Source organism: Poromitra crassiceps (assembly GCF_964638095.1).
Source record: "Poromitra crassiceps genome assembly, chromosome: 29".
Taxonomy (NCBI): Eukaryota; Metazoa; Chordata; class Actinopteri; order Beryciformes; family Melamphaidae; genus Poromitra; species Poromitra crassiceps.
In genome coordinates, this window is record NC_139641.1 from 14,904,269 (window position 1) to 14,917,989 (window position 13,721).

Sequence of the window (13,721 nt, forward strand, 5' to 3'; positions counted from 1 at the left end):
ACTTGGGGCAAGACTATGTTCGTTGGTTTAATGTGACTGACGAGACAATTTGGAAAGTGTGTTGCTATTCTCTTCAGGAACACTAGGGGGTGCCATGAACACATCTCAGCATAAATCAAAGTTACACAGTCTGTCAGACACACACATGGGACAAGTTAGGCCTGAAGCCTTTCTGTAAGAAAGCCTTGATGCAGAACAGAGGAATCGCCATGACAACTCTTCAAACATGTTTCATTGCATTTTAATTTTAATTTTAAAGATGTTGGTTGTTATGGTAAGGTTTAGGCAAGTAAAAAAAAGAGCGCGCGAGATATGCTGGTAGTATAAGAATACTAAAGGAATATTATACACAATTATACCAAATCGCAGCCGTGCTGGTGCTGAATGATATTACTCCTTCTGTCTCCTAGTGCTTCTTACTCCTTCTTGGGCGATATTGCTTTCATACAGTTCTATAAGTAATGGCAATTTGAGAGAAGACATTATGATTTTTGTCAGTATTTAGCATGGTGATAAATATGACCTCTTCACTAGAGGTTTCTGTTGGATTTGTGCTCTAATTCTCTAGCTCAGGGGTTTTCAGACTGTGGGCCTCCCCTCATAACCTGACTCCGCCAGATGGGGGCGCTATTCCATCTGGCAGCATCAGGTTACTCCCCTCAGACAAAGCACTGGAACCCAAAAGTGTTTTCCCTTGCCCCTGGGCTACATACTCAATGCAAATAAATAAAAATGTCAGTCCTCATTGGATTGGTTAATCACACACACACACACACACGCACGCACGCACGCACGCACGCACGCACGCACACACACACGCACACACACACACACGCACACACACACACACACACACACACACACACACACACACACACACACACACACACACACACACACACACACACACACACACAGCAGTTTTGTTGTGTTCTCAGCAGGTTCTCACTACGCCCCTCCCCCATCACCTCCCTCCCGCTCGCATTTCTTACCGCAAGGCATTCTGGGTATTGGGTGACGTGTTGAAGCGGCCATCATGAAAACGTTCTTGTAACAACAAAGAGTAACGTTAGCACTAGCAGTAGCATACTAGCCTATTTCCCGTTTATAATACTTTAAGAAGTTTAATTTACAAACAGAAGACTCGTATGTGAGGACGATATTATCACGAATATATGAAGTGGAACCAGGGCTCCGTTGATCAGAGGAAGAAGACTCACTGGACTCAGATGAATGGTTTAGCTAGCTGTGAAGCTAACGTTAGCTGTGAAGCTATTGGAGCTTTGAAGGAAGTTTGTCAGTAAAGTTCAGGAGGAAAAGTTCCTGTCACTGTGTGAAAATTAAAATGTCTAAAGTCCAGAAGCTGAGAGCTGTGGTGAAGCAGCACCTAACTGCGGGTGATGAAGATAAACTGCTGGACGCTGTGCGGTTACACAGAGAAGCCTTGCCTCCAGACCTCCAGCAGCTGTTAGTTCCCGCTGAGCAGCAGGAGTGGAGCCCCAGTCTCGACCAGGAGGACCCAGAGCCCCCACACATTAAAGAGGAACCCCGGACCAGTCAGGAGGGAGAGCAGCTTCAGGAGGGACCAGAGCCCCCACACATTAAAGAGGAACAGGAGGAACTCTGGGTCAGGAGGGAGGGAGAGCAGCTTCAGGAGGGACCAGAGCCCCCAGACATTGAAGAGGAACAGGAGGAACTCTGGATCAGGAGGGAGGGAGAGCAGCTTCAGGAGGGACCAGAGCCCCCAGACATTAAAGAGGAACAGGAGGAACTCTGGATCAGGAGGGAGGGAGAGCAGATTCAGGAGGGACCAGAGCCCCCATACATTAAAGAGGAACAGGAGGAACTCTGGATCAGTCAGGAGGGAGAGCAGCTTCAGGAGGGACCAGAGCCCCCAGACATTAAAGAGGAACAGGAGGAACTCTGGATCAGTCAGGAGGGAGAGCAGCTTCAGGAGGGACCAGAGCCCCCAGACATTAAAGAGGAACAGGAGGAAATCTGGATCAGGAGGGAGGGAGAGCAGCTTCAGGAGGGACCAGGGCCCCCAGACATTAAAGAGGAACAGGAGGAACTCTGGGTCAGGAGGGAGGGAGAGCAGCTTCAGGAGGGACCAGAGCCCCCAGACATTAAAGAGGAACAGGGGGAACTCTGGATCAGGAGGGAGGGAGAGCAGCTTCAACGGCTGGAGGAGGCTGATATCACCATGTTCCCATTCTCTGTTGTCCCTGTGAAGAGTGAAGAGGAGGAAGAGAAACCTCAGCCCTCACAGCTTCATCAAAGCCAAACTGAAGAGAACAGAGAGGCAGAGCCTGTAGCCACCTGCTCAACTGAACAGATGAAAACAGAAGCTGATGGAGAGGACTGTGGAGTATCAGAACCAGCCAGGAACTTTATATACTTACATCTAGCTAGTAATTCACAACCAACTAGTGATGACAAGACTTCAGACTCTTCTGAGACTGAAGACAATGATGGTGAATGGGTGGAAACTAGTGAACTTCAGTCAGGTTTAGGCTCACAGAAAAACAGTGAAGTTCCAAGGAAGAAACACTTTAGCTGCTCAGTTTGTGGTAAAAGATTAGCTAATGAAGCACACTTGAAGAGACACATGATAGTCCACACAGGAGATAAACAATTTAATTGCTCAGTCTGTGGTAAAAGTTTTGGTCAGAAAGGAACCTTGAAGACACACATGGTAGTCCACACAGGAGATAAACAATTTAATTGCTCAGTCTGTGGTAAAGGTTTTCGTCATAAAGGAAACTTGAAGACACACATGATAGTCCACACAGGTGACAAACAATGTATTTGCTCAGTCTGTGGTAAAGGTTTTAGTCATAAAGGAAACTTGAAGACACACATGATAGTCCACACAGGTGACAAACAATGTATTTGCTCAGTCTGTGGTAAAGGTTTTAGTCATAAAGGAGCCTTGAAGAGACACATGATAATCCACACAGGAGATAAACAATTTAATTGTTCACTCTGTGGTAAAGGTTTTGGTCAGAAAGGAACCTTGAAGACACACATGATAGTCCACACAGGTGACAAACAATGTATTTGCTCAGTCTGTGGTAAAGGTTTTGGTCGTAAAGGTCACTTGAAGACACACATGATAGTCCACACAGGTGACAAACAATGTATTTGCTCAGTCTGTGGTAAAGGTTTTGCTCGTAAAGAATACTTGAAGACACACATGATAATCCACACAGGAGATAAACAATTTAATTGCTCAGTCTGTGGTAAAAGTTTTGCCCGTAAAGAATACTTGAAGACACACATGATAATCCACACAGGAGATAAACAATGTATTTGCTCAGTCTGTGGTAAAGGTTTTAGTCATAAAGGAAACTTGAAGACACACATGATAGTCCACACAGGAGATAAACAATTTAATTGCTCAGTCTGTGGTAAAGGTTTTAGTCATAAAGGAAACTTGAAGACACACATGGTAGTCCACACAGGACATAAACAATTTAATTGCTCAGTCTGTGGTAAAGGTTTTAGTCATAAAGGAAACTTGAAGACACACATGGTAGTGCACACAAGAGAGTAAACAATTTAATTGCTCACCCTGTGGGAAAGGTTTTAGTCATAAAGGAAACTTGAAGACACACATGGTAGTGCACACAAGAGAGTAAACAATTTAATTGCTCACTCTGTGGGAAAGGTTTTGGTTGTAAAGGAGACTTGAAGAGAGAAACATTTAACTCAGGGTTCCCACAGCCATGGAAAACCTGGAAAAGTCATGGGATGTCAAAATGTTGTTTTCCAGGCCTGTAAAAATCATGGAATTGTTCAAATCCTTGAAAGTTTATGAAAAGTTGTGACATTTTGTTGTGTGTAATGAAATTGTTCCAGTCCCCAAAGATCCCCCCCCCCCCCCCCCACAATTAAACCTCATTTACTTATTACACTCAACTGGTTGTTTTTCAGATGTGATGTGAATCTAAAGTGAACTAAACAAGTCAGATCCACTCTAAATGTTTTTTAGTAGATGCTGTGATGTAGCCACAAGAAAGATGCATTATAAATGGTGTTTCAGGAGATGTGCGATGTTGCTAGCTATAGGTTCTAAACAAGAAATATGGTTCAAATGTTTACAGTAGTTTTCCTTTCTTGCTGCAGTACAATGTTACAATGCTGTGAGACGGAGCTAAACACAAAAGATGCAATATTAATAGTTTTTCATGAGATACTCAGTATTTAATACTAATACTAATTAGGGATGGGCATCGAATTTCGAATTTTCGAATAATCGTTGTTATTATCAAGGTCGACTTTTATTATTGAAATTCGAAATTCGTTTTTTTTTTTTTTTTTTTTTTTGTGAGTGAAATGTTGCATTGTCTCCCCTCATTCTAAGTATAGTCGAATCGCTTGGTTTGAGCAAGTAAAACAATTTTTATAAGCAACCTCTCCTTCATGGGATTTCATCCGCCATTCATTTTTCCATAAACCTTGCTTAAAATGCTTATAAAAATTGTTTTACTTGCTCAAACCAAGCGATTCGACTATACTTAGAATCAGGGGAGACAATGCAACATTTCACTCAAAAAAAAAAAAAAAAAAATTACATTTTTAATTTTTTTTACATTTTATTTTTATTTTCGAATTTCGATTAAAAGTCGACTTTGGCCAGCGAATTTCGAATAGTGTTTTTGCTAGAAATGCCCATCCCTAATACTAATACTAATAATAGAAAAGGAGAAGATACTGAATCATCACAACAGTATAATCCTAATGTTAATTTAAAATTAAATATTCTTCTAAATATGGATAAAAGTCCAAAAAACATAAAATTTTCTTCGACGCTGCCGAGATTCCATTCCTTACAGCACCCCCTACTTAATAATAGTTCCAGCGCGGCTGCGAAAATGTGGTGGCGCATTGTGTCAAGTGTACTGGCTCGGGGAACGGTCCGGCCCCCGGTCCCTTAGGTTTCTGACAATGTGGCCCCCTGAACAATTTGGTTGAATAGCCCTGCTGTAAAACCCAGTGGCACTCATATTCTGGTTTATTTCAAGAAAAACATTTTGGCTAGTTGAAATTAATTGGCTCGTAACTTTAAAATCTAGCAGCCATATTGGCTGGTGATAAAAAAAAAAGTTGAATCTCAAACCCTGCAGGGAGAGCAGGTGGTGACATAGGAGTGAGTGAGAAAAGGAGCAAATATATGATTGTTAAGACTGAATACTGACATCACAACCGTCTAATCCTAATGTTAATTTAAAATGAGATATTCCTATATGAATCTGGCTTCAAACGACCAAAATCTTTATATGATGATAATAATAATAATCAATGATGGTGGTTCACAGACGTGTGTGTGTGTGTGGGGGATGCGTTCCACTACCTATGCTCATTTGTGTGCGTATTCCTTTAAGACCACGTGGTTCGCGGTCTTAAAGGGATACACACACAAATGCTTCATCAGGTATCAATGGGTTAACTGTGCACTAAACACTTTTGCTCACCTTTTTGCAGTGAGAGTGACCCAGACACAAACATGTGTGGTGTGCGTCGTTGTCGGCCTTTTAGCTAAGCCTCCCCTAGTCTCTGCCTCCTCATCAACCCCCCTCCTGTCCTGTTGGTATAGTATGCAACCTAGCCTTTTAAGAGAAACTGTCTATTTTTGATATTGTTAAATTTTAACACATTCAGTGCCAGCCATGTTTTCAATCCTGTGGGTAAGTTGTGCCAGGGGTGTTTTTGACGATTCTGGCTCATTTTACAACGGCCGAGGATTCTTTTCTGTTAAGAATTCATGAACACCAATCATCTAAAAATAACTAATAGAATGTGTGCTTTCTCTGTCTAAAAGAGTTAGTTTGCAGAGTTAGTAGTTATGTAGATATTAGCCGTTGAGTACAGCATGGTTTCAGCGTCTGGAAATTTATTCAGAGATAAATGGCTTTTTGTGAAACAGTCACTTTAACCATTCATTTTTGGCATCAGTAAGACCGTCAGACATTCTAAACAATAGTTTTGAACAGTAATTTCCTCCATAACAACAGGAAACACCCCTCTCATTCAAACTCCTCCCTCCGTGTGTCTTCTCCTCCTTCCTCCTGGCTCTACAGCGGGCGTGTCAGAAGCGCGTTGCTGCTGCCTGCCTGCCTGCCTGCGTGCCTGCCTGCCTGCTTGCCTGCGTGCGGACGCTCCTTGTGCGAGTCAAGATGGGCCGGGGAATGCGTGGGCGATGGGCAGATGTTGATTCTGGCCTTTCTGAGGTGTTTCAAAGTGTGTTTCACCTATAATCTATTTTGCAAATCGCTCTCCGCTCTCTGTGTGCGGCTGCCTGCGCGGCCGCTCTCGGGCAAGACAAGTGTGGAATGGATTACTGTAAAATCGCCTCGCCATTTCCTTGAATGGCTTGCTCCCGCAGCAGTTTTTTCTTTGATTTCGGTCGTCTGGGGGAGCACTGTCAACACTTAGTGGGTCGGTAAAATAGATTATACACATTATCTTGCTCCAATAGTGATCTCGAAGATGTAAAAGTTGTTGATTGATGTCCCACCGTCAAAAAAAAAAAATGTTTATGTAAGACGAGTAAACTCGGCTCTGGCACTTAAGCGTTGGATTATGTAAGACGAATTATTTCGGCTATGGCACTTAAGGTGTTAATATTACAAATCTTAATAGTATTTTATTGTAATTACAAAATAAATTGTTAACCCATGTTCCCCCTTTACCACAGCTTCCAGTATTCCTCCTTACAGGCACATTTTCCATAAATAAACATATTTGTGTGAGGTTGAAACCACGTCTTATTGTGTCTTTACGAGTGTACCTGTGTGCCTTATACAAAGTGTATTGCATTTAACTGTATTTCCTGGGGTGCAATTCCCTAGGTGGCGTAGTAGCTATATACAGTATGTAGATCTCTATCAGACACGAATATATATAAAAACACACACAAATATAATTTTCAGTGTCTCACTAAGACACAGTACATGGTCATTGTATCCACTAGGTGTCAGGCCAGCATTATGCAAATTTCAGAGTGGGAAAAGGACACACACACTCACACTCACACTAGATACATACACACACACACACACACACACACACACACACACACACACACACACACACACACACACACACACACACACACACACACACACACACACACACACACACTCTCATCACACACACACTCACACTAGATGCATACACAGGTGAAATAAGAATTGTCTCCACCAGCTATTTACAGGCAGCCACTACAAAACATTCAAAGAAACAAACAAGAAACTGATGAATCTGTTATGGTCTCACAGGTATTTACAACAGTAAATATGCGCTTGCTTAGAAAAATAGGAAATGGATTTTACTCTGACAGCCAAAACAATTGAAACAGTCGATGCCAATCTGATAACTTATTCAGTCGACACTGCCGTGGGGTGTGTTAGTACCAGGCCAGCCACTAAAAATACCTCCATGCCAAGGAGCACTGAGTACTGTCATCTAGCTTTGATGGAGAGACATCCATGTGCAAATCAACAGAGGGGGAGAGTGGGGTAAGATGGGTTGATGACAGAGAGACAGAGACTGACAGAGAGAGAGACAGAGACTGACAGAGAGAGAGAGAGAGAGACTGACAGAGAGAGAGAGAGACTGACAGAGAGAGAGAGAGACTGACAGAGAGAGAGAGAGACTGACAGAGAGAGAGAGAGAGACTGACAGAGAGAGAGACAGAGACTGACAGAGAGAGAGAGAGAGACTGACAGAGAGAGAGACAGAGACTGACAGAGAGAGAGACAGAGACTGACAGAGAGAGAGACAGAGACTGACAGAGAGAGAGTGGTGCCTCACTGCCTATTTTAAACACATTTAAAAGAGGGAAGTGGTCACATCACATGTGCCACACCTCATGCTCACTTCTCTGCACTCTTTCTCTGCATTATCCCTAAAACTTCAAATAGTCTCTTGACTGTTAGATTCATGATTTTATCAGATTATCTATGAAGACAAAATATCTTTTCAGAAATGCAGTTTTGACATTTCTGCTCAATAGTGTCTTCTTCATTTTTGTAGGTGGGGAAACTGATTCATTCATTATGCCATGGAATTAATATTCAACACAAAATTCAAACTCTGTTCAATGCATTTATTACATATATCAATGAAGAAAAAACATATATGCAAAGTTCAAAGCTCAGCACTTTGTCTTCCAAAGTGATACTGTATGCATACAGTCTATGATGCATACAGGGAAAGTTCTCTTAACAAACATCTCAATTCTCTTTACAATTAGATGAAATCAGGGACATATTATTAGACGTTATGAGCATAGAAACCTTTCAACCTATAGATTGATTCTCATTTCCTTTCTCATATCTCTATCAGCGACACAGAGACGCTGCAAAAGCATCTGACCACAAAAAGAAAAGGTGTGAACAGGAAACTCACTGTTGAAGAATGTAAATGGAAACAGGCAACCGATAGATTACGAACATACTCATTTAGTTCAAGTTGTTACATTAACCATGCACTTTGTACTGCCACTATATGTTGTTACATTAACCATGCACTTTGTACTGCCAATATATGTTGTTACATTAACAATGCACTTTGTACTGCCACTATATGTTGTTACATTAACAATGCACTTTGTACTGCCACTATATGTTGTTACATTAACAATGCACTTTGTACTGCCACTATATGTTGTTACATTAGCAATGCACTTTGTACTGCCACTATATGTTGTTACATTAACGATGCACTTTGTACTGCCACTATATGTATCACAAATATGAGTATAAAAATAGACTTCAAGTGTCGGTTAATCACAATATCTGTCATCATGCTGTGCTATAGGAGGTATAGAGAAAGAGACAGCAGTGAAGGAGAGAGACAGGCTTATACAACAGGCATTTAATGCTATCTCTTCAAGACATGCTATGCAGGCCATGCACTTTCCCTTCAATTTAAAATATTACTTTCAGGGACAGGGAGACAGGTCAGTAAAAGAGTCAGAGCTGAGAAGGCATGACAAGTTTATTTACTATATGTATATCGCATATTTCATACATGTCGGCAAATTCAAAGTGCTTTACTTAAAATTAAAAATAAAGACGGCTATAAAAAGTCAACGTGCTAGTAAAATGGGTGAAATGCCGTGAATGTTGCCCTACATTTCTTAAAACAGTGGTTCCCAAACTTTTTCTGTCAGGCCCCCCTTTTATGATATAGAAATATTATATATCAAAGAAAAAGTAACGCACACCAAAAGTTGTGGTCAGGTGCCGACCACTGGAAGCAAACTTAATATAAAAAGAAGCGTTGCACACTCTGGCTCCATATGTCCAATATCTCCATATTGTCAAATCAAATCATCGACAAGATTTGTTTTCAGATGGTTTAGATGCATATGGAGCCAGAGTGTGCGACGCTTCTTTCTATAGAAAATATTATATAACATTCTTGAATATATTTTCACATTTAAAGTAACATTTACTTAAAAAAAATACATTATGAACAGTGCAGTAAAATTTCAATTTTTTCAAAATTATTTAACTGCAGGTGAGAGAGAAAGAGAGACTTGTAGGTACCCATAGAACCTATTTACATTGAGATATGAGGTGAGAGGGTTATTTAGTCCCCTTCCCGACAAGCTAGCATAGCATGTGATCTACTTTCATATGATAATGTACCATCACTCTGGCTTTAACACAGGAGTGTTGGCAGGTTTACACTCAAGTCAACTTGACATCAAAACATGCTACATCAATAAATAAGCTTTACTTGACTTAATGATTGAAAGGCAAACAACTAGAGATCTCTGGCATTCATTTTTTAGTCAGAATGACATCAAACATCAACACTTTTTAACCTTGTTAGATCATTTTCCAGCAACTCTATGCATCTATTAATAACTACCACAAATGTATTTGTTTTTTCTTGGTGGTTTTTAATATCAAAATCCAATCCTTTCTCTCCCTCTGATCTCCCATTGGTTTACACTTTTTGCATTGTTTCTAACATCCTGTTTAAACAGGAAATAGATTGATCTCTAAAGCACGTTGATTTCTGGTCCTGCCCCAACATCCTGTTTAAACAGGAAATACATTGATCTCTGTAAAGCGTATTGATTTCTCGTCTAACACGTTCAATTCTGAGTGAACATTTGATCCCCCGCTATCTGCTGAGCGAGAGTAGAGTATGTTTGGTCCTGATCCATGGTGGCTGCACTGAGACTCTGGTAGGTGGAGTCTGGTAGGTGGAGTCTGGCTCAACAGTAGAGTATGTTTGGTCCTGATCCATGGTGGCTGCACTGAGACTCTGGTAGGTGGAACTCTGGTAGGTGGAGTCTGGCTCAACAGTAGAGTATGTTTGGTCCTGATCCATGGTGGCTGAGACTCTGGTAGGTGGAGTCTGGCTCGGATCTGGAGGCTGGAGAACAGTTCTCATAGGTGACACTCTGCACACACACACGCACACGCACACACACACACACACACACACACACACACGCACACACACACACACACACACACAGCAAGGTGTTCAGCAAGGTGACAAGGCCGGGCAGCACACCTGAAATACAGTGGTAGCCATGGAAACAGTCGTCCATCTTGCATGTATCTCTCCTGCATGAATACACTGTAACACTGTAAATTACTGGTACTAGAATTTAGCACGCTTCGCACCCTCATTTCTAGGGTGGAGACTCTGGAGATGATGCGCCATGGGCACACTTTTTTGGGGTGTGACCAAACTCATGCCGAAATCAGGGCAGGGCCCACTGTCGGGTCCCCAGCAGCGCACAAGCGAAGTTTGAAGTCATTCGGATGAACGCTTCGCGAGATAAACTATTTTTTGTGTTTCATGCCAGAGCCCTGATAAGTGTTTCGGCAAAGTTGGAAGGCCATCAGTGCAACAGTGTGGCTTGCAACTCCGGACAGACAAACATACACGCATACAGCTCCCCAATTATAGTAGTAGGATATCTGTTATATTATAATCTTTATTAAACAAATCACAGTTGTTATCATTCTGCCCCAGTGGCCAACACCCCCAAGCTTCCCTCTGATGATGCGGAAGTGAATTGAAAAGCTGTAGTTCCTCGAATGGCCACTAGGCATCGGGGGCAGTAGGCATTCCCCCCATGTTAAAATGCCTAACTTTGTAACAGGATTAAACATCTTTCCAGTTAAAAATGTGCCTTTTTTGCATGTTTGAATCTGTTTTAGCCATATTTAGTGGAATAGCTCATTTTAAACACACCAATGTTATTGTCTATTGATTGAATTGCTCTCACACTCAGGCCTGGCCTAAAATGCATTTTTTTTTTTGATGGGGCGGGCGCACCCTCTGCCCTGGTGTACGTTCCGCTACTGGTAGTCATAGACGCAAAATTCCCACAATAAGTTGCCAAACACACGATAAACTGGGGTACTTTCAGCTATTCAATTATCCGGTCTCGACTGAACTTCCAAACAGACTTGAACCCGCAACTCGTCAAGGTCTACTACTGTATATCAAACGTACCACTATGGTCCAATAAAGCTAGAAGTGAGATTTGAAGAGCAGGATGACTTAAATGTCATTGGAAGAGCATAATGAAGCATGAGGAAGGGTGGTGTTCTACTGACCTCTCCTCCTGACTCCCTCTGAACAGGATCCTGGTCTTGACTCAGGGTCCTGGTCCTGGTTCTGAGTTTTCTGCAGATACAGAATCATGATCATCACACACCATTCCATCCGAGTAAGCAAAAAAGAAAAGAAAAAAGTTACAAATAGGTTCATTGAGTGAGTGAGTGAGTGAGTGAGTGAGTGAGTGAGTTAGTGAGTTAGTGAGTTAGTGAGTGAGTGAGTGAGTGAGTTAGTGAGTGAAGGGGGAATTATGCTCACCCTGCCGTGAAGGGCGCGTGGGTGGAGCGAGGGGCGGGCGCGTCAAATGACGTAAATTTGTTGGGCGTGGTTATTCGCTAGCTCCGTCGGGCACTCGCGCGGTGCGACATTTTTTTCCTCACAGCGCGAGCAGCGCACGGCTTCTCTCCAAACATGTCTGCTTTTGAGCCACTGAACCCTGAACACTGAGCTGTGTTTTCGCCACATTTCTTGACCCATGTGGTAGGCTATAAACTTTAATTTGCAACTGTTCGTTTTTAGTCATTTCACCAAGTAAATGTATTGTGTTGAGAGCATTATTGAGAGAGATTAAAAGCAGCACAGAGTAGTAGGCTATCAGGGCTGAGAAGTAAAAACGGCTTTCAGTAAAAACAAGTTTGGTGAGTCCTTCATGTGCTGATGTGCGGTCGTTTGAGAGTGAAAGCGCACTCAGTACTGCACAGTGTTTCATTGCGACTTTTCACGGGCTGTTCTCACCATTGTACAATACATGCTGATCACTTTCTGAGTATAATGGCATCACCCCCAGCGCGAGGTCTACACGGAGACTCACGGAGACTCGCGGGGCCCCACCCCCACGGAGCTTTGCTCGAGTATAAGAGGACCTTGAGTGAGTGAGTTAGTGAGTGAGTGAGTTAGTGAGTGAGTGAGTGAGTGAGTGAGTGAGTGAGTTACTTCGTTATTTTTTGAATAGCCTACCCCCCACCTTTTTAGGTCGTCATGAACCTACATTGTAAATTCATAGAATAAATCATAGCAACAGTATCAAACTGCTGTATTCATTATGTGATGATAGGGCATTTAAGCACAAAGCATGGCATAATCTTATGCTTTTGTGCTGGGGCAGCAGATACACCTGGTGCTCCAAGAGGTCTAAAGTTTGTCCACATGATGTCGGTTGGAGGCAATGGCAGAGCTTGCAGGGAGCGGAAAGGGATTTTCTTCCGCTGCCAACCGGGACTCTTGAGTTCCTGTTCCACCACATTGAAACGGGGCTGCTGCCCCCAGAGGTTAGAGAAAAATATATTTTTGTTTGTTTAACCGATGGGTTCCCAGATGTGCAGGCAGCGATGCCTGTATGCAGCCTGTGTTAAGAACTTGGTTCTTACAGGATGTGAGGGAACATCAGTGGGAGGATGTGATAGACCAGCGGTTTTCTAACTTTTTGAGCCTGAGGCACCAAAGGGCAAGACAACATCTCAAGGCACACCTATATATGAAAGAGGTGTGTTATCACTCTAAATGTTTTTTATTTACAAGTGCCAACGAAAATTTGACAAACAACTAACTCATGAAATATTTATTAAAAAAAAATAATCAGGAATTAATTTGAAACTTTGTAAAATGACTAGGCTACATCAAAGAAGCAAAATGCATTTTATTTGTATAGTTGTATAGGCTATATTTGCAATAATAATGCATGGTTGTCACACAATCCAAAAGCACACCTGTCCATACATTGAACATTGAATTGACTCTCTCAGTGTGATTCCTCATTTATGCTTTCTCATCTCTCCTTTGATCAAAATGCCACTCACTAATACAGAAGTATAATATCAAGGCCGATCATGAGCACAATTTCAAACAGTCATAAAAGATGATACTCACCTACAGAGCCAGACAGCTGCTGAACAAGTGATGCCACTTAGAACCAATCCAGTTACCAGAGGAAACATGTACATGTAAGACTGACTGGTTTCTGCACAAAATAAGATGCAAATTATTTTTTGAGTTTTGATGTTACTCAATAAACAGTTGTCTTAAAGTTATTGGTGTAGGAATGATTATACTCCTCATTTGTGCTCTACTTGCCTTTGGGTTTCTTAGACATGGTTAAATTCCACTCAGTAGTCCTTAGA

General features: G+C 42.0%; 1 protein-coding gene across 1 annotated transcript in view; it reads right to left on the bottom strand.

The window, feature by feature from the left end:
* Window positions 1–12,967: 12,967 nt before the first annotated feature.
* Window positions 12,968–13,721, bottom strand: part of LOC310800087 (PRELI domain containing protein 3A-like) — a gene marked incomplete at both ends in the record, with an annotated part of 9,175 nt that continues 8,421 nt past the window's right edge. The window contains one exon of the mRNA XM_083662666.1: window positions 12,968–13,033. Coding sequence (XP_083518792.1) covers window positions 12,968–13,033 — 66 coding nt within the window. The remainder of the gene's footprint in view (window positions 13,034–13,721) is intronic.